We start from the raw sequence: 27,765 nt of genomic DNA on the forward strand, positions 1-27,765 counted from the left end.
GAAAATTTGAAATCATATTTTTATTTAACATTCTTGTTGGTAAATACTCCACATGGAAAATACACTTTCTGTGTTGTTCAGGGAACTATTTCATACTATGTTCACTATCACTTTCAATGGCCCAAACTGTTCTTAAATAGCCCACAGTCCGGTAACTCACCCTGCTGGCCGCAGGCTCTCATGCCTCTGCTGGAAAGACGGGGAAGGAGTAACAGCTTCCAAAGCTGACTGATTTACACGTGCAGCAATTTCCTAATTAAAAAAAAAATTAGTATTAGTAAAGCAAGAAAATCAGAAGTTTGAACTTAACTCTCTGAATTATTGGAATGTTGTTACATTTAAAATGTAAATTGAAGCTACTAACTTACTTTCATTCTCTTGTGCTAATGTTAAAATACTTAAGTAACTTCACAACATTATAATTTAACTTTCCATTTATTTCCCATAGATCTAGGGTGGAAAATCTGATTTTTTCTGCTAATATATATATGTATTATATTTTTCAACTACAAGATTATTGTGCTTAATGTTTGTATTGCTACTACTTAGTATATATTGTCTGGCATAGTGGACACAATACATTTACTAAAGAAAAAATTTTAAAGGAATAGAAAATCACAAAATATTAAAGAATTTTATAATTATGCTGCTGGAGTTTTCGTAATTTTCCAGAATATACTTGTGATAAGAAATATCTATATATTTGTTAACTAATAGTTATCATGCATATTTTCAGACAAAAATTTGCAATTAAGAATGCTTTCTGGGCCTCCCAAGTGGTGCAGCGGTTGAGCGCTGGGTTGCAAAGCTGCCCACAGCCTCTGCAGCACTGGTTCAATCCCTTGCTGCCGGGCGAGGGTCCCACAGGCGCACAGACCTCTCCTGCCGCCCGCTGCTCCCCTCAGCAGTGTGTTTCGTCAGTCTGCCTACTCTGCTCTCCCCTCTGGCTCTGGTGAATTCTCTCACCCTCCCATGCTTCTGAATGTACCCAGTGCTTGTATAAATAAATAAATAAATCTTAAAAAAAAAAAAAGAATGCTTTCTATAAGAAATGTTTTTACACTTACTGTTTTGTTTAAAACACTATCTAAATATCAATAAAATGTACTGATATTAGAATAGTCACAAAACATTTTTGTATTTCTATGTCTTATAGTGAGCAAAAACTCCAAGACATGCCACAAATCGATCAAAATTTCTTCTCTCATTAACATAGATAAAATAATTCTGGATAATCTGGGAAACATTCATTAAAACTTAAAAGTTGTGATCACTGCTAAGAAAGTAGGATAAGCCTGAATTATTCAAATCCAAGTATTCTTTATGTATTCCCTAGGTATTAACAAGTCATCTCATGTGCATTTTAACTTTTTATTGCTCCCAAGTAACCTAACAGAAAGGAAAAGCTAGATTGGCAAGAGACCAAATTAATAAAATCAAAAGGTTTCTCTACAGATAAGACTAAGTTTCTTAAATTATATTTGTAAAGCATGTTATTACAAAACTAACAGAAATTACTAAATTTTGGAGTTCATGAGATTTTTTTTAAAGATTTTATTTATTTATGCATACAAGAGCTGGGGTACAGGCCAGAGGCGTGGGGGGTGAGAGGATTCACTAGAGACAGAGTGGCGAACAGAACAGGCAGATCTACTGAAATACACTGCTGAGGGGAGCAGCGGGCGAGCCTGGAGAGGTCTGCTGTGCCATGTGGGTAGCTCCCTGGCCAGCCAGGAATCGAACTTGTGTTGCAGAAGCTGTGGATAGCTTTATTGTGCTGTGCTTAACCCCTTGCGCCACCAGGGAGGCCTGAGATTTTGTTTCATTTGTTCAAATTTTTTTCCCTGTACATCTAAACCATATGTGTCTTGGCTAACACCTCAAAGCTATTATGATAAAAACAGAACTCCTATTCTTTTCCAAATGGTTCTGCTCTTCACCCGGGCTTAAAAACTGGAAGTCGGGCCTCCCTGGTGGCACAAAGGGTTAAGACACAACCTATGAAACTGTCAGCAGCCTCTGTAGCACAAGTTCAATCCCCTGGGCGGCCAGGGAGCAACCCACATGGAGCAGCAGACCTCTCCTATCTCGCCCGCTGCTCCCCTCAGCAGTGAACTTCGGTCAATCTGCCTGTTCTGTTCCCCACTCTGTCTCTGGTGAATCCTCTCCCCCTCCACCTCTGGCCTGTACCCCAACTCTTCTATGCATAAATAAATAAATATTTAAAAACAAAACAAAACTGGAAATCATCTTTTTTGTAACTCATGGTCAGTTCCTTCATCTGTTACATAGGTCAGCTATTTAACTAGTTTAACTACTTTTTACCCGTTTCTGTGATTCATTGTTTTTCTCTTCCTTCAGCTATGACCATTTCAGACCCTCAGCTCATTCCTGAACTATAAGAATGGCCTCCTACATGTCCCTCGACATTCCCATCTAATCAACAATTACATCAACAATTTAAGACTTGCCTCAACTGAAATCATCAGACCGAGCACAGCCCTGGGAAGCACCTTAGTTCACAGTACACCTAGGCTCACCAAGACTGGCAGAAATCAGACAGCTCCTGTCATAGGGTTAAGTCTTTATTACTATTACTCAAAGCAGAACTGGCAAAACTGAATTCATGCTCTCTAACTACTCAAATATAATATGCATTTTAATAAGATCCCCAGGTGATCTATATTCACAATTCAGTTTTCTGTTATACTCCACCAGCAGAAACTTTCAGCTCCAATAATTCTAACTTCATAAACATATCATTTCTGTATTTATGCTTTTGATTTTATTCTCTTATCTGCAGTATCTTCTCTTTCCCTTAAAACATGGACAAATTCTATCCTCTCAGGTTTCTACTATCTCCAGGGCATTTTTTCTAAAACTGAAGTCCACACTGATCTTTTTTTTTTTTTTTTTTAAGATTTTTTTTTTTTTTAATTTATACAAGCATTGGGTACAGTCATTAGTGCGGGAGGGGGAGAGAATTCACCAGAGCCAGAACGGGGAGCAGAACAGGCAGAAGGACTGAAGTACACTGCTGAGGGAAGCAGTGGGCGGCAGGAGAGGTCTGCGCGCCATGTGGGACCCTCCTCCGGTGGAAGGGGAGCAGCAGGGATCGAACCAGTGCTGCAGAGGCTGCGGGCAGCTTCACAACCCAGCGCTCAACCGCTGCGCCACCGGGGAAGCCCCACACTGATCTTAACATTCTCAAATCCTAAGTTTTTAGTCATCACCACATTCTTTCAATTACAAACTGTTTTATATGAAATGTTAAATTTAATGTAAAAACTACAGGATTTGGAAGATTATAAATTAATTAATGAAAGTCATATAAGTCACAAAACCATTTCATTTTGCCAGATCAATACACAATAAAATAAAAATGTTACCTCTGGATTTTCACTTAAGTATATTTGTTTAGATATGTTGTTTATTGTACAGATCCACTGGAAGAAGAATAGAAAAATTAGATTAAACATCTTTTTCCAATAATGCTGTTATAAAAGAGAATGTTCAAAATTTAACTGAAATAGAAATTTCATTAGAAATAGTTACATATATTCTTCGTCATAAGATAAATAACTTCCTAGATAGATAAGCATATATAAGTATAATATTTAAGGGTATAATAAAACACTTAACAAATTTATTTTTAAATACCAAATTTATCATTTATGACAAACAAATTATTTATATATGTAAAAACAATACCATATTATAACTTAATAATCTATAATATTTATCTTTCTATATCACTCCCCCCCTTAATCCTCAGGAAATAAAGCTCAGATGTTATGATCAATTCCCCTGCAAGAAAGTTAAAAACTTACATAAATTTTTGTGAATCTATTCTACATACTTCCCTTTTTACAATGATATAAATAACATAAAAAAAATTCTCTGTTCCACATTTCTGGCTTTACTCTTCTCAAGGATTCCAATACCTGATGACCCTCACTAAACAAAATTGATATTGCTTGGCAAATCCTACAAACAGCAGACACTTGTCTGTGAAAACAGACCACAGTTTTAAAACCTATTCTTTTCCAGTAATAAAGTAAATATAGATCTCCACATAATTTCTAAACTTGTCTTTTACCAATACACAAAATTATAATATCAGATAAAATGACTCCAAATCAACCTATGGTATATTTTCATTGAAGAATATTTCTCAAGACAAAGTTTTGGAAGCATCAGCTTTTGGCAGTTACTTACCTTCCATATTTGGTGTACTAGAAGTAAAAATGGAGCCAAAAATAAAAGGCTTGTAAGGAAAAACAAACAATCCCAAATTTTTGTTTTTCTGTCTTTCATTTCCCTAAGGTTTTAAGGTCTAGTTGTTTCCTGCCATGCCACATCTGCTGCCACTATGTTCTTTATGCAACAAATACAGTCTCAGAGGGATAATGAGAGAAGGGAATAAATTAAACTGTCGCCTCATGATACTAACAGCCTGCCAGAAAGCTATAGTCACAAGGTCATTTCTCAATCTCAGCTTTTAAAAAGACAGCAGAGGATAATCTCTAAGGTCTCTCCTTATAGGGCCAGCTATAAAATTCTGTGATAAATTTAGGAGTATTGTTTAATGTTAACACTTATAAATTTTTTTTTAAGTTAACTAGGCCTTTCCAGGTTTCTTTAATGACTGCATTGATTATGTGTTTTGTCATCAGAAAAAATATTTAAAAACATTACTGGAGAAATTGACTAGATAAAATTTACCTCTTCATGGTCTTTTTTACTTTCTGCTTGCAAAATTGAAGATCTGAAAAAAGAGAAAAGATTGGATGCTCAACTTTTTTTAAATGTACTTTCAACGTGATCAGAGAAAATTATATTTAAAGGTATGTTTAAGTATATTTTATAACAAGTTGATTTTTTTTAAAAAACCCTAAAACACACAACCAACTAGAATTAGGAAAAGGAAACCACTTGAGGCATTAGGACTCAAATTTCAACAACTCCTCACTCTGTCAAGAAGTACCAAAAAAAGACACAGGTGCTAGTTCTCAGAAGGCAGATTATAACAAAGGGACACTACAACTAAGACAAGGCATTTCAACTTTCTGACACTTCCATAAATCAGCTATAAATTAGTGATGCTAATAGAAAACATTAATTTGACTTCCTTTTTGATTGTTTCTCCTTGAATAGGGTTAAATCAATTTTTTCAACAAATTGATCACTAACATAGGGGTACTGGCTTCTCTATAGATGTTAATATTTTAAGAGGAAAAAAACTGCTAATTTTGAATCACACTATGAGTGGGAAAAAGAAACTCATGCTAAGCATTAGCAAAAAACTGAAAATGCAAAAATGTAAATACTTCTAGTAACATAGTAACAATGTGGCATGTTGACAACCACAGGGGCTTTCAGCATCCAACATAACTGACACACAGAAGTTGTGTGTTGTATGTGTCCTGAAGGAACATGAGATTAAACAACCATTTAGATAAATGACAGTGAGTCCTAACACCTTCTGTATATAAATAAGGGGGTATGCTTTCAGGGACCCCAGAAGCTGCTTCTGAACAATAAGATCAAAAACGTTTTTTTAATTAAATAGGGACAAAATTATAGAAAAAAATAAATATATTTATTTATAGAAAAAATAAATATAAAATTAAATATTAAATGTTTAATTATGGTAGATATCTTAAAATGTATTATAATGTAACCATTATGAAAAGTTTTTAGTAAGTGGATGCAGATCCAAATTACAAATACAGTATTTCCTCAACTATTTAAAAAACATATTTAGAATAAAAACTAAAAGTCAACAGTTCAAGAAGTTGTCATTTCTGATTGGTGAGATTACAGCCTTTTTTTAAATATCCCTTTTTCTATCTTTTCTGTACTTTTCAAAAATTTGTTGTAAAGGCTATCTCATTTAATACAAAGGTCAAAGAAGTTTTGAAATAGCATATAAACATTAAAGGGCTAAATAATTTAAAGAAAAATATTTTGTTGACATTTAAAAATAACATTATTGCTAACACCTGCCATATCCTAGTTACATTACATATGTTAGATTTCTACTCTTCTTAACAATTTAAGTAGCAGTGATTACAGCCTCCCACCCCCAGTTCACATGTAAAAAAATGAAACACAGAGATTATGTAATTTGTCTAAAACCACAGAGTACTCACATAGTGAGTCCAGAATTTTAACTTTCTCACCTCTAAGTGAGAGTTAGGGCTTTTCCACTAACTTGTGTTGCTTCCTACACCAGGCACAATTTTCAATGAACGGTCTCTTAACATGAAATCTTAGGTCTTTACTATATGACCTTGCTTTGACAACCTCAAAATATAAAGATATTATTTATCAAGTAAGAATGAAAAATTCAATCTATTTCTACAAGTTTAAAAAAAATACTATCTTCTTATATAATGAGCTTAAAATAACTATAAAATGTCTACATGAAAAGGAATTAGCCTAAAGTTCAGTGATTTAAGGTATTACAGATTATATTAATAGTAGAAAAGAATACTAACTTTTTTCCATCGAAAGAAGTAATTTGAAAACAGTATCGCCTGTCTTCACAGTCCACAGCCATCACTGAACAGTTGTCTATGTCCATGGCCAGACCTCCTGCTACGTCCCCACGGGCCTGACTCATTAAGTTTCCACCCTGCGTGAAGTAAAACTGTCTGTCCCAGGTAGATGACACCAAACCTGTTTTACTAAATGAAGAAAGCACATTCACTCTTTAATAGCAACATACCTGAAAGCTTATCATAAACCAGACACAAAATAAAGCACATCATAAAGAACCAGCTTGCAAAAGGTACCAATATACCTAGAAAATATTAATAATAGCCTTGAAAACAAATTCACACTTCTCCAAGAATATCTTCCCCAAAATAAGGCTGGGAATTCAAACTACAGCTATTAAAATGATGCTCCATAGGGCCTCGCTGGTGGCGCAGGGGGTTAAACACCGCACTGTGAAGCAATCCACAACCTCTGCAGCATGAGTTCGATCCCCGGCTAGCCAGAGAGAAACCCACATGGCGAAGCAGACCTCTCCTGTCTCACCTGCTGCATCCCTCAGCAGTGTATGTCAGTCAGTCTGCCTCTTCTGTTCCCCGCTCTGTCTCTGGTGAATCCTCTCACACACCCCTCCCCTCATCTCTGGCCTGTACCCCAGCTCTTGTATGCATAAATAAATAAATCTTTAAAAAAAAAATGATGCTCCATAAAATATAGTTCAAATTCTAGGAGAATAAATTCAAAACAAAAATTTATTTTACTCCTAGGATTAACCTGTGTTATCCTATCATTAGGTAAAAACTATCATTTGACTTGTGTAGTTACACAGAAAGTACAACAAATTATATTTAAAAGCATTCACTTGCCATGACTTATTTAAATTCAAATTGGTTATATTCTTAAAATAACTCTAAATTATTCAATAAGTATCTAAGTAGAATTTAATTTAATTTTTGAAATTTTTCATGTGCCCTCCTCTGTCAAAAAGTTCACATAAAAAGTAGTATCACTAACTAAAAAGGTTTAACCTTTTGTAAAAATCAAAGCAATTTGACAGATAACACGAATTATATATTATATTCACTTAGTATTACCTTAGATGATACAGAATATATGGAAAAAATAATAGTTTTCTTACTTTCTAGCATTAAGGTATCCAGCCTTTCGGGTTAAGTTTCGATTAACAGGAAATTTTGTGGGATCTGGGTCAGGCAAATATAAGGGATCACTAGCTACTTCCAAATCCTCTATTGTCTGTTGCATGGTCTCTACATCATTGTCCATTTCCCTGCGAACACTGTGAGAGAGAACAGATTATTAACTACCAACCACAAGAAAAAACTCCTTACCAATCATGTTTCTCTATATATTTGTTTCCTATATATTTTCTTAAAGAGAACAACAGTGGCATGTGGTTGCCACTGTAAATAGCTTTACATGTTATTTGAAACTTAGGTATTTTAAAAGCAATACTAAATTAAAAATCCAATGAAGTCACACCAAATGCCTAACTTCAGAGGATTTTTCAAAAAGCTCTATCCTGTGTCTTTCAATCATTTCTATCTCCCTTCATACTTCAGTTTGACCACATCACTATTCAGACATTTGAAGCTGATTTAAATTGTTTTCTAATGACTTGGAAAACAAGATTGATTTAATAATCCCCTGCCCATTCCCCACAATGCAGATAATTGTGAAGATAATTCAGTTATGGATAATTACTATTATGTGTCTGTTACATTCAAATATAAAACCAGGATTAGACTCAATAAAATACTATCAGGGCCTCCCCTGGTGGCGCAGGAGGTTGAGCATGCGCTGTGAAGTTGTCCGCAGCCTCTGCAGCGCTGGTTCGATCCCCGCCGGCTGGCGAGGGTCCCACATGGCGCGGCAGACCTCTCCTGTCTCACCCGCTGCTCCCCTCAGCAGTGTATTTCATCACTCTGCCTGTTCTGTTCCCCGCTCTGTCTCTGGTGAATCCTCTCACCCTCCCGTGTATCTGGCCTGTATCCCAGTTCTTGTATAAAATAAATAAATAAATCTTTAAAAAAAATACTATCAGATTTGATACAGTTACAAAATTCATTGTTCAGATCTGTGGAAAAGACATTGAAAAAACCAAGAAGCATCCATGAGCCATGCAAGAAGAGCTGATAACAGAGAAAATAGTCCTTCAGGAAATTAAATGGTAAATTTTTTAGAATATAGTATTTAGCTATTAACTTATTATTCACCTAACTTCATTTTCAATTTTAATGAAGAAAATACTTACTTCTGCACACTTGTTCCAATATTAGTTAAAAATTCTTCCAGTTGCTCATTGAGATTTTCAGAACCCATCTTAAAGAAATTTATCTGGGGCAAGAGGGCATGGGAATGGAAGATTGAACAACACAAATACACATACACACAAATACTTAAAGTGAATCATATAAACAAGCTCCAAAATACATGGTTAAGTAAAAAATAATGGATTATTCCCATTTGTGTACAATTACATTACAGTTTAGAATAACTTCTACTGGTCATAGTGACACTGACTTAAATTTCACTGTAGAGTAGCTCCCTCTTATCTGCAAGGAATGCAATCCAAGACCCCCAGTGAATGCCTAAACTGGATAGTATCAAACCACATACACACTATGTTATTTTCTATACATACATCCATATGATAAAGTTTAATTTATTAATTAGGTACAGTAAGAGATTAACAACAGTGATTTATAATAAACTAGAATATAATAAACTAATAAAAGTTATGTTAATGTGGTCTCTCTCAAAATACGTTGTATATAATATTTTAGGACAGCAGTTGACCACAGGTAACTAAAGCCATAGGTAAGAGGGAAACTGCTGTCCATCCCATTACATGTTAATACATGCGGGTGGTAAACAACTATTTTAAATTGGAAAATAAGCTTTAAAACATTTGAAATAAGTCCAGTAGAGAAACTATTTCATGTTTACTACAAAAATAAATATTTTTGAAGAATATGAAGCACCATTATTTAAAGGAATATTCAAATTCCTCTCTAACTCTTGATTTTTAGGGGACTTGCCATCTGGTCTTATATCACATGAATTTATTAATAATTTTCTAGTATCCTTCCTAATACATACTTTTTTTGGACACTCACCTATTAATTTTAACTCATGCAGTAAACAAGGAACATGAGATAAACTCAAACTGGTTCATTCTCTTTCAGATTATAAATAAAGCAAGTACTGAGTGGAAGCTACAGCAATAACTTTAATGCCAGAATTCATTTAGCCCTCTGTTTCCTATCCCAACTGTGATGGACAAGGTCCCAATATAAGGTAAGTAGATTAATTTACCCTTAAATATCTAAAATCTCATGTGCAAGGATAATCACTGTCCCTAACCTCCTTAAAATAGCATTGTGAGGACAATTTTTAAATTACTTCTTAAACACAGACAAAATGAGTATTTTGGCAAGTTTGTAATACCCTTGATATTTAACATAAATATCAGACAACATAAAATATTTAGGACAGTTATTTCCAAAACACAGTATAGTATTCACCTGAGCTTGCATGTACCCAAGTAGAGGCTCTAACAATGCTATTTTCTTTTTGTACTGAAGAGTATTTAATGCACAAAAATAATGCATCATGGTCTGATGTTGTTTTTTTCTGGAAGTGTAGACGTCTTCTATGACTTCATACTTCACCTGTAAATGAAAACATTGGTGAAACCATTATTAAATTTTGAATTATCTATAGAGAAGAACTTACCAAAAGAAAAAGGTAGATATCCAGCAATTCTGCATAAATTTCCTATTTTCTGAGATATTAGAAATCATGTTAACTTATTAGCTAAGGGCCTCCCCGGTGGCGCAGCGGTTGAGCGCTGGGTTGCGAAGCTGCCCGCGGCCTCTGTGGCACCAGTTCGATCCCCAGCTGCTCCCCGGCCACCAGAGGAGGGTCCCACATGGCGCGCAGACCTCTCCTGCCGCCCGCTGCTCCCCTCAGCAGTGCACTTCGGTCCTTCTGCCTGCTCTGCTCCCTGCTCTGGCTCTGGTGAATTCTCTCACCCTCCCGCACTTCTGACTGTACCCAGTGCATGTATAAACAAACAAGCAAACAAACAAATAAATAAAACATGCCTCTATAAAAAAAAAATATATATTAGCTAAGACAGTTTTCCTATTTTACTACTAACCACTTCTTTTTTTATTATTTTTTATATATACTTTACATCATTGTTCATTTTTAAACAATGTTTGCTTTCTTTTCTCAGGAAATGTCCCCATAGAATTTCTACCAATTCACCCATGCACCATACCAAAGTCCCTTGTGTTCCTCCCTTCCTTCTTCTGATCCCTCTCCTACCCCCTTCACTGCAGGATGTCTCTGGTTTATAGTTGTCTGTATTTGTTTTGTTTTGTTTTGTTTTTTTATTATTATTTTTTCCCCGATGCCTTATTTGTTCCCCCCTATATTCCTGCTATAAGTGAAACCACTGACTTATTCCTTCTAGCTCCATCCATGTTACTGCAAATGGCATGAGTGTACCTTTTACGATTGCTGAATAATATTGTGTATGTATACCACATCTTTTTGATATGGTTGTCTATTTTTGGGCATTTGGGTTGTTTCCAGGTTTTACCTATTATAGATAGTGCTGCAATAAACATAGGGGTACAGGTGTTCTTTTGAATCAAGTGTTTTTGTGTCCTTTGGGTAGATCCCTAGAAGTGGAATTGCAGGGTCATATGCAAGCTCCATTTTTAGTAGTCTGAGGAAACTCCAGACAGCTCTCCATAGTGGTTGGACCAGTTTGCACTCCCACCAGCAGTGTAGGAGAGTTCCTTTTTCACCACATCCTCGCCAACATTTGTTGTTGCTAGTTTTTTTGATATGTGCCATTCTTACTGTACTAATCATTTCTTTTTAAAGAATTGCATATTAAAAGAAGAATTCTGCACATAACTGAGAATGGTGCAGTAACTGCACAAATAACTACACATAATTGAGAATGGTACAAGGTACAAATAACTGCATATAGCTGAGACTGGTACAATATCGAAACTAAGCATGGCAGAGAAAGTTTACCACCTGCAGGAAAAGACAGACAACTGTTTGATATTAGCTCAGCTAATATCAGTCTTTTTGACCTGGGTCAATCACAGCATTCCACTCTTTCCTCCTGGTTCTCTCCCTATGGCTTCTCCTCTCTTGTACTTGCTTGCTGTCCTTAACTCACACTTGAAATATTTGTGTTCCCTTTGTTTTCAGACAGCAAATATTTATTGAGCACCTATTATATACTATGCACTTGGCTCTCTCCCCTTTCTGCTTTCCTTAGATTAGCAGATCAAGTACCAAGAATATGCAAATACATCAGTGACTCCCAAATTTTTATCTCCTGCTCCTTACTCTTCCAAGTGCCTCTGGATGAAGCATATCTTCAGCAGGTTTCTGGAGGGTAGGAAGAGAGGCAGAAAGAGGGGGTAGGGAGAACAGAAGCAAGAGAGAGAATGTGCTAAAAATGTACAAACTGAAGACAGTATCTTCCCCACAAAACCTGCTCTTCTGCTTTGTTTCTTGCTCTCACAATTATTCGAATATCTGTCCCATCAACCAAGAATTCTAGGACTCATTTTTATTTTTTATTTTTTATTTTTTTTAATTTTTTTTTTTAATTTTCTAGAGGCATGTCTTATTTATTTATTATTTGTTTGTTTGTTTGTTTGGTTTATACATGCACTGGGTACAGTCAGAAGCGCGGAGGGTGAGAGAATTCACCAGAGCCAGAGCAGGGAGCAGAGCAGGCAGAAGGACCGAAGTACACTGCTGAGGGGAGCAGCGGGCGGCAGGAGAGGTCTGCACACCATGTGGGACCCTCCTCCGGTGGCCGGGGAGCAGCCGGGGATCGAACCGGCGCCGCAGAGGCCGCAGGTAGCTTCGCAACCCAGCGCTCAACCGCTGCGCCACCGGGGAGGCCCATAGGACTCATTTTTAATTCCTCCTCCTCCTCCATACATCTTGTCAATTCTACTTAATATCTTCCAAAAGTATTCTTTCCTCTCCATTTTCAGTAACAATCTTATCTGAGATTCTCTTCTTTGCAAATTATTCCAATATCTTTTCATTGGATTCCCTCTAGTCTTGTTCCCTTCACATTTCCATTAGTATTTTTATTATATAATACAACTGCATGTTGTTACCCACCTGCCTAGAATCTACTGGTAGCTAACTCCCTCTAACACAAAATTCAAAGTTAGTAACATAAAAATCTGGTCCCAAGCAACTTTTTTCTTGACATTTCTGCCATACCTCTCCAAATACAGCCTATGCTCCATGAGACTGAAATATTATTTTTCCATTATGATAATTATTGCTAGAATTTAATGAAAATGTGCCATAAGCCAGGTACTCTGCATACATTACCACTGATGTTTGTGATGGAAATGAAAGTAACTAGTGAGTGACCTCAGGCAAGTAAGGGGCATAGCTGAGATTTGTCCTCAAGCAATCCTCAGACTTTGGAGCCAGCATTCTTAACCTTTATACTCTCCATACACCTCCATGTGCTTCTGCAAAGGCTATTTTTCTTTCAGGAATGCCCTCTCCCCAATCCAGTGACATTATTTTTTCTTCAATGCAAATGGCACCTCCTAAATGTATAACCTTTCCCAATTCACCAAGGTTAACTGCTGCCCTCCCTGTGCTCTGTCAACACTTTGTTAAGGCTTCTAATTACTACACTTAAATAGGTAATTATTAATTGATAATTAATAATTATTAGGAAAGTTTTGAAACACTAAAAGGAAAGAATAAACTAAGGGCAGTACCGCAAAATAAAGTAACTGCTGGCTACCATTTTTATTTTATTTATTTATTTGTTTGTTTGTTTGTTTATTTGTTTGTTTATACAAGCACTGGGTACATTCAGAAGCCTGCAAGGGTGAGAGAATTCACCAGAGCCAGAGCAGGGAGAACAGGCAGAAGGATCAAAGTACACTGCTGAGGGGAACAGCGGGCGGCAGGAGAGGTCTGCGCACCATGTGGGACCCTCGCCCGCCGGCCAGGAATCAAACCAGCGCTACAGAAGCTGCGGGCAGCTTCGCAGCCCAGCGCTCAACCGCTGTGCCACCAGAGGAGGCCCGGCCACCATTTTTAGAGAGGAAAACTAGAGCGCCCAGTGAAACAGTTGTTAACTGTGATACTAAAAAGTATATATCATACCTTGTCATTTTCCCTTTTTTTGGATAATCGGCTATATCTGTTAATTGCAGCATCATGATCTGAAAAACAGAAGTAACTACTAATAACAATACAACAGTAGTTTGCAAAACTTATAACTGCTTTAAGTGGTCATTACATGTACATCTTACAACAAATGGACTAAAGCAAGATAAAAATTTCCTATCATATAATCACTCCATGTAATTGTTCTCCCACATCCAAATTTCCCCTAAAATATGTTTCTGTGTATTAAATAGGTAAAATTATTTAATTTCCTTTTAAATTTTAATTTAAATTTTAAATTTCTTGTTGCACAAATAGTGCAACTTAAATAAAACACTGATTTTAAAAATGCTCACTTAAACTTTTATTAGGTTTTTTATTAATTAATATATAGATCTGGCCATAGAGTTCTTTCCATAAAAAATGCATCATTTCAAGAAGTAAGTCTGCAGTATATTCAGGGCTTACCATTACTAGCAATCTGAAACACTTCCTTCAATGTCAATATTTCTGGAAAAGTTCAAGAACAATTTTAGTTTAACATATTTATAAAATAGCTTAACTTTTGCTAGAAAACGGTAAATGCTGTTTAAGCTACAAAGTTCCAAATATTTCATACTTCAATATTCAAAGTGAAAAATAGTCTTGTGTTTCTACTAGCCTATGGAACAATTACTAATATTAGCAAGTTATACCACCAGAAAATCTACTTACTACAGGTTAGTAATATGACACAAAACATTGTCAAAACTATTGCAAATTCTGGGCCTCCCCTGGTGGCGCAGTGGTTGAGCGCTGGGCTGCAAGGCTGCCCGCAGCCTCTGCAGCGCCGGTTCGCTCCCCAGCTGCCGGCGAGGGTCCCACAAAAAAAAAAAAAAAAAAAAACTATTGCAAATTCTAAGATGTGCAAATATTCCTAGTATCAGAATACAACTTATTAATTCATTTTTGATACTAAATCTTACTTAAGTTCATATGCTGAATGAGAAACACTTCATTAATTAAGATTATGGCATTTGGTGCCCTTATATTGAAAAAAGAAACTGAATTTCTTCAACTTGGAAATGATTCTTGAGGATCACCAACACAAATATTTCATCTCTAAAATACATTCATCTTCATTCCATGTATATTTTAAATACTTTACCATCTGTTGTGCATTTTTTCAATGTTTTCATTTGATCAACCTGTTTTGTAAATAAGTCTGCATGATTATCTGAAATTGTAAATTAAGAGAAAGCAGACATTAAATCCAGTCTAGTTCCTCCACAGAATGGACTGTGTCTCCCTACTTCTTAAAGACCTCCACCAGCTTCTCTTTGCCTATAAACTCAAGTTCAACCTCTTCAGCATGATCTAGTTCCAACTAATCTATTTCTAGCGTTGTCTCCTGCCATGTCGCAACACATCCAACATTGCAACACAACGAAATTCTTGTCATTCTCAATATAGTCTCGTATTTCTACAATCACACTTTCATTCATTCCAGTCCTCCTTAATAAAATGGCTCTCTTCTCCCTGGCAGTTCATCTTCATTGTTCAATGCTCATGTTACAACCTTGGTGAAGCTTTTCTGACACCCTACTCTTAGGCCCCAGAGCACCTTGCTCACTCCCTAATTATAAGACAGAGTATCATAATTATCGGTTTACCAATCTCCTCTGGTAGGTCTTGAGGGAAGTGTCATGTTATACATATCAGTATTCCTTACCATCTAGTTTAACATCTAGCAGGAGTTGTTATAAATGTGACTAATTAAAGTAAAAGTGGCACAAGTTGTATAAGCAATACACATTACAAATGAGTAAAAACACACTTCACAAGCACAGATCTTCTGACAGCAGATAAAAGTAAACGTAAGCTTGACTTCGATACCTTTCAGATCTCTTTCTTTAAACTGAGTAATGGGGAACATCATGGCATCAGCAAGTTGTGTTGAAAGTACGGCATGACAAGAGCTAAGCTAGTAAAAGATAAGAACAAAGAGTCCAAATAACTACAGACATTTAATCAGTGTTCTGTAAATTAAGCAAAATCGAGTAAAGAAGCACTGATACATTTTAATGAGGATATTAAAAACAATGTGAAACAATAAAATATACAAAAAATTTCCATTTAAGATTGTTACAAAAAAACATAGGCTAACCTTGTACTTGGCAATGGTTTCTTAGTTATGACATCAAAAGCACAAGCAACAAAACAAAATATAAACTGACTTCATCAAAATTAAAAAGTTTTGTGCATTAAAGGATAGTCTCAAGAAAAGCTCATGAAAAGTGAAAATAGAATCCACTGAATGAGAGACATTTCCCAGTCATATCTGATAAGGGACTTGTATTTAGCATAAAGAACTCTTAAACTCAGTAATAAAAGACAACCCAATTTAAATACGGGGAAAGGTTTGAATAGACATTTATTCAAAGACATACAAATGGCCAACAGGAAACAACAGATCCTCAACACCATTCACTATCAAGAAAGTGAAAATCAAAACTACAACAGAGATAGCATTTCACACCCATTTACAGATGGCTGTCATTAAAAAAATAAATAAAAAGTGATGGTGAGGATCTGGAGAAATCGAAACTCTCCTATATTATTAATGAGAATGTAAAATTGTGCGGGAACTATGGAAAACAATTTGGTGGGTCTTCATTAAGTTAAAAAAACTACTATATGACCTAGTAATGCTACTACAGGATATATACCTGAAAGACCTGAAAAGTGGTATTAAAACTGGTGTTAAAAAAAAAAAAAACTTATAGGGGCCTCCGTGGTGGTGTAAGGGGTTAAGCATCACACTATGAAGCAATCCACAGCCTCTGCAGCATGAGTTCAATTCCCGGCCGGCCAGGGAGCAACACACATGGTGCAGCAGACCTCTCCTGACTCGCCCGCCACTCCCCTCAGCAGTGTACTTCAGTCAATCTGCCCGTTCTATTCCCCACTCTGTCTCTGGTGAATCCTCTCACCCCCCAAGCCTCTGGCCTGTGCCCTAGCTCTTGTATGCATAAATAAATAAATCTTTTAAAAAAAAAAACTTATCCATGAATGCTCATAGCAATATTATTCACCTAGCCAAAATGTGTAAACAATGCAAATATCCAGGGCCTCCCCTGGTGGCGCAGTAGTTGAGCGCTGGGCTGCGAGGCTGCCCGCAGCCTCTGCAGCGCCAGTTCATTCCCTGGCTGCCAGCGAGGGTCCCACCAAAAAAAAAAAAAAAAAAAAACAATGCAAATATCCATCAACTGATGGATATATAAAATGTGTTATGCTCACACAATGGAATTTTATTCAGCCCCAAAAAAGGAATGATATATTTTTACAACATGGATGAACCATGAAAATACTGGGATAAATGAAAGAAGAAAGACACAAAAAACCACAAATTTTATGAGTCCATTTAAAGAAATATCCAAAACAGGAAAATCCATACAGACAGAAAGCAGATTAGCAGTTGCCAGGGCCTGAGGGGAAAAGAAGTTGGAAGTGAATACTTAATGGACATATGATTTCCTTTGGGATGATAATGAAAATGTTCTGGAACATCAGTGGTCATAGTTGCACAAAACTGTAAATTTAAATGTAAATGTGACTAATGTTAAGTTTTATGAAATGTGTATTTTACCATAATAAAAAAAATTTATTTCCTATAAGTTCTATTTCCTTTATATTGATCTCCCAGGATAATATTTTGCTATGGGTTATTAAAATCTTTAAAAATTACTTTTCTAGATAAGAGACCAGAAAAGATAAAACTAGATAATGGTTCATGCTTTTCATTCCAGTAGTAGAGAACAATTAACTCTAAATATTTCTGACTACTTCTCTTCCTTCCTAGCTTCTATATAAAATTTTTTATGATTAGTTCTAATAATTAATTAGAGGGATTAAGAGGTGATATTGGCTGTTTAGGATGGAAGGATTAATGAAGTAAAATGTTGCTTAATGGCAACAGAGACAAACTATGAACAGCGAAGCTGTAGCTCACAGCTTAACTCTTCTCTCCCTGCCCACATCGTCATATCAATAAAAGTTGGAATGCTGAACAGATTGGGTGAAGAAAGCACATCTCTATGCTTCTGCATTGAAAATAATGTGTTGTAATCAAAGAAAGCATTGTTTTATGAGACAACCACCAACCACCACCACTATTTAAAGGTCCTTCTTTAAATAGTAATACTTATAATTATACTTTATTCATATAATTATAATAAAAGATCTCAATAAAAGCTAAAGAACTTCACTAACTCAATTAAAAGACCACTTATTCAAGCAAAACACTTACCTCATCTATAACTTTTGAAAACTGTTGCAAAGTAGAGCTCATAACCTCATCATCACCCCCTAGTGGGAAACGCTGAGAAGTGAGAAAAAGAGACCAGATAAATGTCAGATGCTTGTATAGCTTGTGAACGAAATAAAAATTTAGTTCCAAATAACTTCAGCAAACATACAAAAGTCTTAGTAAGCTCTAAAAATTTCATTTGAATAAAATAGTAATTCATATAATTAGTAAACATTCATTCAAATGTTTGCTAAGCAACCAATCAACGTGGTGCATGGAATGCACACTGTAGTAGGAGTTCAAAGACTTGGTGTTTAGCTCCACTTCCTCCAGTAACCAGCTGTGCAACCTTGAGTAACCCTCAGTTTCTTCACTTGTAAAAATGAGAGGGGTAAATTGGATAATCTTTGTGTCTAACATTAAATCATTAAAATTAGATATAAGTGCTATCATCAAATTTCAATACCATATCAAAATTATTTCCTGTGAATTCAAAAAAAGCTTAGAATTCTTGATGAGAAATCCTATTAATACAGACACTGTATGACTGCTTATTTTTAAATTATGCTGTTAAAACTTTCATATACGGTACCTGTTTTTCATATTCTTTTAAAAGTTTTGAAGTCAGGTGCGTTGCTGCACTTAATTCATTCTATGGGAAAAGATCAGCATTCAAATTAACACCATATTACTGATTAAGAAAAAAGTTTTAGTTGAAGATATCTAAGCAACTTTATCATGTAACATAAATACTGTACATGTTCACCAACCCCCTCATTAAATCACTAGAAAGGGAACTACCATGAAAGCACTTTAAAGGGAAATTAAACCACAAAATAGACATTATCAACTAATGTATCAGTGTTAGAGATCTGTGCTTTTTTTAAGCTAAAGACTGGCATTAAATACTGTTAAAGCTCTAAAACTGGAAGTAAATTATAATAATCTTACCAAAGTCTCAGAAGATTCTATGTTGATGATTCATTATCCCTCTCTAGATACTGGCATTAGACCATAATGCACTTGATAACATACAGAAATATGTAGTCCTTTAGTCATATATAGTAACATAAAGGAATACTTTTTTTTTTTTAAATTTGAAGTGTGTGGGGTTTTTTTTCAGTGATGAATACAATGACAAAAATAACATTTCTCTTACAAATTAATCAATTTCTCTGTGGTCAGAAATTAAATCTTGAGAGAACGCTATCACAAGAGAAAAGATAAACTACTATCATAGTAACTTTTAGGTAGATAATGAAAATGTGAACCCAGAAAAAAGATAAAGGGAAAAACTGAAACTTGTACACAAAATTAACCCCAAAGAAAGTGTATCAAAGAACCCAGGCTACTACAGGGCTTATTATTGTTACATAAAGATAGCCTCAAATTTTATTCCTGTCAAAATGCTAGTCATATCCTTCTTAAATTCATCTTCTAAAACTACATCTAATATTTAATATCTTCTTCTAACTAAAGCTAAAGTTCTAACTAGATAAAAGTACAGGATAAAAATCCTATAAAAATCTTATACTCCCAAAAGAGATGTAGTGCATAAAATTAGCAGCAAAAGTAGAGAAAATGGTGCTGACAATATAGGGTTTTCAGTAAAATCATATATAGATATCACTATCAGAAATCCCTGTGTTTGGAGAGCAGAGGCAGATACTTTAGTCTGAGCATTTTGCAGTGCTAAAGCTACAAATTTATAATTGAAACATGAACTCTGTAACTCAAAATATTTAAAGTGCATTTTTCCATTAGATAAATTATATCACTATGAGCCCAGAACAGGGTTAGGCACCAATAAACAAGACAGATAATATCTCTGTCCTCATGGCTTAAAGATTCATTTTAAAAACACTGAGTCAGCCTTTGGCTTTTTACCTGTGCATCATAAATCCGATGCATAGCTTGATACAACTGGTTCATATAGTTGGAAATAGCTGTAGCATCTTCTTCAAATACACCCAGTAAAGACCTTGTCTATATAAAATAAAAGCAAAAAGTTTATGTTAATCATTATATAAATCAGAAAAAAGAAAAGTTTTTCTTTTAAAGGAAGGAAATGTCCTAGGAAATGAAAGCTTTGTTAATTCTGAATTCTATTTTCTCTCTTGATAGGAATGCCAAGATGTTGAGGTTATGTGTTCTCAATTTCACTTCATTAAAACAGAGGTATTTTCCAACTACGTCATACAAACTTTAGAAGGAACAACAAAGGTTGATTTTTATGAATTAAAAAGTCTCTAAGAATAAATCAAGGGTTCAAGATGTCAAAAGAAATGTTCAAGACTAAATGGACAGTATTCCATGTATATATATATATATATATATAATATATATTTACATGTGTTATTTCAGGATAATTTAGTATGATTATTTCTCTTCTTCCTTGGTCTCTTCTAGTAGTGTCAAGCTCCTTCTCATCCTAAACTAAAATAATACCCTCCCCAGTGTAGCCTATAAAATTTTAACTAGAGGTTTTTCTAAGTGGAGAATTTGGGATTATTTTTTCCTTTTCTTTTTACATATCTAAATTGTTGGGGGAAGGGAGTTGCCTTTTTTTTTTTTAACAATAAGCACATAAAAATTCTCTTCCTTTTAAGGGGGAAAAGCTTGTGGATAAGTAAATGTTAAAACTATATAAAGGACCAGAGATAAGGAAATGCTGCATATCAAGGCAAGGTATGCTAACCATTCTGAATTCCAAAGTCTGGGGCAAAATTATACCACCAGCTACTTTTGAGTTAACTACAGCATACAATCTTAAAGACAACCTTGTATTTTTATTCCATACAAGTTATGCCTCAGTATTAAAAATTGTTATTTTAAAAATCAACAGATTTCTTAGAGTAGGAAGCTAAGTCAACATGGTTTTGAAAAAAAAAGCACAAAATCATTATGTCAGTATATGAAATCCACATTCTCAGTCCTCTACTTCCCCATGCTTCAGAGATTTAGATCTGACAGAATCTTGTTATAGCTCTATTTCCTACTCCCAACCCTAAAGTGCTATTTTCAGATGCTTCCTAAAAAAAGAAAGCATAAAAAAACCTAGTTCGGGGCCTCCTTGGTGGTGCAAGGGGTTAAGACGCAGACTGTAAAGCTGTATGCAGCTTCTGCAGCACGAGTTCGATCCCCAGGCCAGCCAGGGAGAAAGCCACATGGCACAGCAGACCTCTCCAGGCTAGCATGCTGCTCCCCTCAGCAGTGTATTTCAGTAGATCTGCCTGTTCTGTTCCCCACTCTGTCTCTGGTGAATCCTCTCACCCCCCCATGCCTCTGGCCTGTACCCATTTACAACTGGTTTACAATACTATCTAAGTTTCAGGAGTACAGCTTCCCACAAAGATATGTGTATACACCAGACCACACCTCCTACCAAAGTTCTAGTGCTCTTCACACCATTACCTACCCATTCCTCCCACTCCCTTCCCCTTCCCCTCTGACAATTCATCATTCTTGTCAGGATCTAAGAGTTATTTTTGCTCTGTTTTTATTAGTTTGCTTTGTTCATATTCCACATGCATGAAACCATCCAGTAATTGTCTTTCACTGTCTAATTTATTTTGCTTAGTATAACCTCAAGTTCCATCTGTATTGTCTGGAAAGGCAAGAGTTCATCTTTTTCAGTACTCCATTGAGAGCGTGTGTGTATGTATAAATTAACCCTGAAGTTGTAAACTAACTGTGTGAAAAGTTTAATCAGATTAGTCAAAAGTTTGTATCCTTCTCACTAGGGCACTATGCAACAACCCATTCTGAGGTGTACTGTCTTTATAGACTATAAAAATCAGGTTGTGAGAAAAAGTTAAGGCAACCTGTTACGTATTATATAATAAAAGAGTAAAATGACACAGTGCACCTGACCAATACATCCCACAAAATTTTTGCAAATCATCTGAAACAAGTAGAGTCTTACATTAAAAATGTCATTAAGAAGAACTTTAACAGGCTAATCTGGCAGTCCAGATATGCCAAGATGTGGGTTTCCCTTGTGTCAGTACAGGCTGATAAGAGTGCTTTACTAGCAGGCAACTGGTCTGTGAAGATAGCTTTCAGCATGGAAAAGAGAAAAATCAGTTTCACAATCAGAACCCAATTTCAACTTGGCACAAAAGCCATAGCAGAGATGCCATCCAGGAAAGGGAGATCTTGCCCCTTCCTCCTGTTTTTCTGGAGTCATGTTAAACTGTCAAAATATGAAAATACCTGCATTAGTCCTTCAAAATGAACATTTCAGAAAATGTTCTTTATTCTGTGTTATCCAACCAGCAAAACCATCTAAAAGATGGCTTGGGTAAAAGATAGGCTTGGGTAAATACCTAGGAGTGGAAATGCTGGGTTATAAGGAAGCTCCACATTTAGCAGGTTGAGGAATCTCCACACAGCTTTCCATTGTGGTTGGATCAGTTTGTACTCCCACCAGCAGTGCAAAGGACACAGAATCATTAATTCAAAAGGGCACCTGCACCCCTTTGTTTATAGCAGCATTATTTACAATAGCTAAGCTATGGAAACAACCCAAATGCCCAAAGTTAGATGACTGGATCAAGAAGATGTGGTCCATATACACAATGGAATATTACTCAGCAATCAAAAAAGATAAAGTCATGCAACTTGCAGCAACATGGATGGAGCTGGAAGGGATCATGCTCAGCGAAATAAGCCAGAAAGAAAAAGAAAAATACCAGATGGTCTCACTCATAGCAGGAATTTAGAAAACCTAAATAAGGGACCAGGAAAAAGACTAATTATAATAAAGTAAAAATCAAAATCAACAAGCAACTATAAACCAGAGACACACTACAGGGGGTGGGGAGGGGAGGAGGGATTAGAGGCAAAACAAGGGGGGGTGGGAATTGTATGGGGACTATAATCAAGGCGTAAATGCGCAAAAACAAAAAAGATGTAAAAAATACATAAAATAAAATATTTTTTTTTAAAAAGATAGGCTTGGGATGAAGTCGACGCCCGTTACAGTCCCCACCGACGTTTGTAATACAGATTTCACTATTCAATACTGAAAAAATAAATGGTTACATCTTCCTAGACTGTCTTAAGCCGGGGCAACCACACCAGCATCATCCTCAAGGCACAAAACACAGACAACAGGGCCTTTATTTTGATGAGCTTCCTGAGGCCAAGTCTGCAGCCAGCGGCGCTACCGACGCGGGGCCGCGAAGGCTCCATCACACCCGGGCTCAGCGCGAGCGAGAGCGAGAGCGACCGCGGCCCCCGCCCCGACTCCGGCGCACTCGGGCACCCACGACGCGCCCGGCCCTCGGCCGTGCACCCGGGGAAGTCCACCGCCTCTCAGCATCCCCCGAGGAAAAACGATCCCTCTCCTTTCCTGGCTAGTGGAGCCACAGAAATCATGTCGACAGGATCTGCCCTCCTGCATTTTCCCCGTAAGGTTTTCGGAGAGAAAATGCCAGGGTCGGGACTGCTCATCTCACACCACAGCGAGAAGCCGCGCGCTGCGCGCAGGGCAGGGCGCCCGGGCGCAGACGCCACCGCGGGGCCCGCGAGCTGGGTCCCCGCCCGCCGACGTCCCGGCTCCCGCGCGCCGCTCGGCCCGAGCGCGCAGGCCCACGCGGGGCTCGGGCCGCCCGCCGGGCCTCGGGGGCTCGGGGCGCCGCCCGCGACGGGCGGGGGTGTCCCCGCGGAGGGGTCCCCCCGGGCCGCGGCGGCGCCAGGCCTGGGGCCGGCCGCCCCGCTCCTTCCCTCGCCGCCCATCGCCGCCCGCGCTCACCTGCGGGCTGTCCTCCAGCGTCTCCTCGATGGGCAGCTTGTCGATCCCCGGCATCGTGGCGGCGGGAGGGCGGCGGCTGGAGACGCAGAGGCCGCCCACAGCTCCCGGCGCCGGCCCGCCCGCCGCGGCTGACCCAGGCCCGCCCTCTCTCGCCCGCGGTGCGCCGCGGCCCCCCGCGCTTCCGAACCCGGAGCCCGGCGGCCGCGCGGGAAATCCCGCCCCCTAGGCCGGGCCGCCCCGCCTCCCGGAGCGCCCGTTGGCTCGCGGGGACGCCCTTCAGCGCGCGGGCAGGCGGGGAGGGTCCTCGGTGGCGCCGGCGCCCGCTACCAGCCCGGCCTGGAGTCGGCCCTGCGCGCGCTCGGACGTGAGGTGGCCGAGGACCGTGTCCCCTTCTCTCCCCCGCGGCCTGTGACTCCCACCGCCAGACCCTCGCCTCAGGCCGCCCTGGCCAAATTGCGGCGGTTTTATTTTGGCAACATTTTTTCGTGAGAGACCTTGAAAGAGGCCCGACCGCTGGCGCCTTTCTTTAGTTTCCTCAGATTATAACCTTCCCTGCCCTGCCCCAAGTGTCCACTCCCCCGCTCCACCCTCCCAGAAGGTGCTGGCCGACACAGATGGCTGTGAGGTACGCAGTTGGGCTATCAACAGGGCTTTCTGGTAAATTCGTGGACAATAGAGTCGAAATTATTATTTGGGGGACACTTGGGGAACAGTATATTCAGTTGAAAATATGTGACTTGGATGCCAATTCATCAGTCAGTTCTTACTTGGCCTTGAGGGACTGACACCCTGCAATTGAGACTTGATTCTTTTTTTTTTTTTTTTAAGATTTATTTATTTATTTATACAAGCACTGTGTACAGTCAGAAGTGCGGGCAGTTGAGAGAATTCACCAGAGCGGGGAGCAGAGCAGGCAGAAGGACCGAAGTACACTGCTGAGGGGAGCAGCGGGCGGCAGGAGAGGTCTGCGCGCCATGTGGGACCCTCACCCAGCGGCCGGGGATGGAACAGACACTGCAGAGGCTGCTGGCAGCTTCTCAGGCCAGTGCTCAACCGCTGCGCTACCAGGGGAGGCCCGAGACTTGATTCTTTTAAATCACAAATGAGAACGTCTTTCAAAATCAAGTTACACTGGTTAATTATGTTGGTAATTGATTAGCAGTTTTATTAGATCAAAATATGTTGCAAGAAGCTTTAAATAGTTCCTTCGGTCCCTAACTTTCTTGTAGAGGAAAATAAAACTCAGTTTCTAGTCGTTGAGTTTGCTCTCCCCAAACTCACACTGCCTCATTTCTCTGTCGTTGCAAGAAGTTTTCATCAGTATGCAGAGAAAAATGGTAAAATCACTTGTTTTCTAAAAAGCCATACATTAAGCCCACCCGTTCATCGCATTTTCACTCAAGAAATAAATGTTAGGGACTGCTGAGTAAATACTAGTAGTTGCCTAGTTCCACGGATGTATCAGAACAAATCTAGACACAGTGGAACAAATCAAAATAAAGCAGCAGGATGGAAGTGACATGTTTTAAACTAAAGTGCTGGATTTCTGATAATCTCATAAAGGAAAGATAAAATCAGATTTAAAAAGTTTTACCGGGTAGACATGCAGTATAATTTCAAACATCCTTAGTGTTAGAAGCTTCAATAAGAGCTCTTGCCTTGCATTGCGTATCAACTAATCACCCTCTAGAAGAGAGCTTTAGTTTTGAAAGGTGGTTTTGGAGTCAGGTTTGCGTTGTTATGGTTCCCAGCTGCTTAGGTGTACCCAGCCCAGTAGATCTCAGCAGCCCTTATCTCCTGGTATTTCTTTTCTACTCTGTCAGGCGTGCAATCTGGCTCTACAAAAAGAAGTCTTTTAAGTGACCTTGGTTCAACTATGATTCAGGATATTAGTGAAGGTAGTAGCAACTGATAAGAATCAGGAGTAAGTAACAAGTGAAAACAAAGCATAAGAAGGAAAGTTAAATTACATGATGTAACTGAAGGGGCTAATTCCAGTGAAAAATTCTGTTAGGTATCTGCACTATCTTGGTGGAGTGTTGTCAAATTAAATAGTTTCCTTCTCTGTATCTTTTGAGCATCTAAACTGTATTTTTGAAGGATTCTCAAGAGGCTTTTATATTATTAGAGAGGGACAAAGATTCTTGTCGTGTTTAGGTGATTAAAAATGAAACAAACAAAAACAAGTTGTTACTCAATTGGATGATGACTTAGTTTAGTCAAATTATAAAAAGAAAGATTCTTACAAGGCCTTCTGGGAGCCTCCCGAGTGGCACAAGGGGTTAGGTCTCAGCACTATGAAGCTATTGGCAGCCACTGCAGCATGAGTTCAATCCCAGCCAGGATCAGTGACCTCTCCTGACTTGCTTCCTTCTCCCCTCAGCACTGTATTTCAGTGGATCTACCTGTTCTGCTCCCCACTCTGTCTCTGGGATACGCTCACCCTACCCCCACCCCTGTGCCTCTGGCCTACACCCCAGGTCTTGTATGCATAAATAAATAAATCTTTAAAAAAATTCTTAAAAGGCCTTCTATTTGGATCCTCTGCCTTTAAGCTACTATATACTCTGTTCCTCCAAAAAGATGATTGTGTTTCCAATTTTAAAACCTTTCCAAAGCTGCAAAAGAGAATGCCTCAGGGATTACTGGAAATTCAGGTGTGGGTAGCATAGTAAAAACTTTTAAACAGCCAGTTAATTTTATGGAAGGCCAGGCAGGATTAAACAATATCCACCAAAGAATACCTTGAGACTTTTTATATATTTAATTCATTGAGACACTTCACACATGTAATTTACAAGAAAAGTACGTACAATCTTGTAAATAGATTTGCTAATTATGAGTCTCCTAAAATTATATTTGATCTTCTTATAATTAGGTTTTTACGTGATACTTCTTGAAATTCTGGTATGTGGCCTATGACAGGAAAGCACCCAAGAACCCAAATGATGCTGGTCCTGTATATTTCAAAATTCCCCCCCTAGGTTATCAAATTTATACATTCATTAAAGTCACCTGGGGAGGTCATTAGAATACAGATTCCTGAACCCAGCTGGAAGATTCTGATGCATTATATCAGAGGTGGGGCTAGGAATTTCCCCCAAATGAATTCAGTGCAAGTAATCCTCAAACCACAAGTTGAAAAAGTCTGTCTAAAAAGGGAACTAGCAATTTCCCTTCCCAAAATAGTCTTGTATTTAGAAAATTTAAAGAGTTAAGAAAATATTTAGGAAGAGTCCTAGGTCCCCATGGAGGATGATGAGAGGGGCCTATTTCCAAAATCACCTAGAGAGCCTGAAAGAACTCATAGGCAATAATCCCTGAAAGACTCCATCAAACTGAAATTCTGGGGAATTCACATACCTCTTAAGAGTGGAATGTATAATACAAATAATTCTATAATGTATAATACAAATAATTTATCAGGTAGCCCTGATAAACCACTCCTTAATGGGACTCACTTTAATAAATAATTCAATTGTTTCCTTGACCTCTAGCTAAGATGAACCAAATTCAAGAAGTGAGTATATCAATTGGTAATTTGGGAAAACTTCCATCCTCTTGAAAACATTAAAACATGAGAACCAGGGATAGAGTAGAGGGGCTGCATTGGAGAATCAGAGGGTAGAATATGTTCTGAGAAAATTATATATGCTTTTGTTTGTTATGGCTGCCTTAATTCCTTTTTGGAAGAAGAGGACATTAATGAATTCATTTCTTTGACCAGGCCAGGAACTTTGAAACAAAACATCATCATTCCCATTTCTGGGGAAAGTGGAAGAAAGCTTGGGCATAAGCACATGGACTATGGAGTCAGGTGACAGACTTGAACGGTGAGTTAGCTGGCTTTGAATCCTGACTCCACCCTTTACTAGCTTTGTAATTAAGTCAGCTTCTTGAAGAAGTAGTGCTTAGCATAGAGAATCTATATTACAGGGTTGTGAAGATGATTAATCAGCTGTGAAAATAGTGCCGGGTCACAAAAAACATTCAATAAATATTA

General features: G+C 37.9%; 1 protein-coding gene across 1 annotated transcript in view; it reads right to left on the reverse strand.

The window, feature by feature from the left end:
* APPL1 (adaptor protein, phosphotyrosine interacting with PH domain and leucine zipper 1) overlaps positions 1–23,816 on the reverse strand; it is a gene marked incomplete at its 5' end in the record, with an annotated part of 29,612 nt that extends 5,796 nt beyond the window's left edge. The window contains 14 exons of the mRNA XM_084246827.1: positions 161–252; positions 3,390–3,446; positions 4,726–4,768; positions 6,504–6,692; positions 7,640–7,798; positions 8,774–8,856; positions 10,047–10,193; positions 13,714–13,772; positions 14,185–14,226; positions 15,592–15,679; positions 18,005–18,076; positions 18,597–18,656; positions 19,892–19,990; positions 23,763–23,816. Of these exons, the coding sequence (XP_084102953.1) occupies positions 161–252; positions 3,390–3,446; positions 4,726–4,768; positions 6,504–6,692; positions 7,640–7,798; positions 8,774–8,856; positions 10,047–10,193; positions 13,714–13,772; positions 14,185–14,226; positions 15,592–15,679; positions 18,005–18,076; positions 18,597–18,656; positions 19,892–19,990; positions 23,763–23,816 (1,244 nt within the window). The remainder of the gene's footprint in view (positions 1–160; positions 253–3,389; positions 3,447–4,725; positions 4,769–6,503; positions 6,693–7,639; positions 7,799–8,773; positions 8,857–10,046; positions 10,194–13,713; positions 13,773–14,184; positions 14,227–15,591; positions 15,680–18,004; positions 18,077–18,596; positions 18,657–19,891; positions 19,991–23,762) is intronic.
* Positions 23,817–27,765: the final 3,949 nt, after the last annotated feature.

The sequence above is a fragment of the Talpa europaea genome, assembly GCF_964194135.1.
Source record: "Talpa europaea genome assembly, chromosome: 11".
Taxonomy (NCBI): Eukaryota; Metazoa; Chordata; class Mammalia; order Eulipotyphla; family Talpidae; genus Talpa; species Talpa europaea.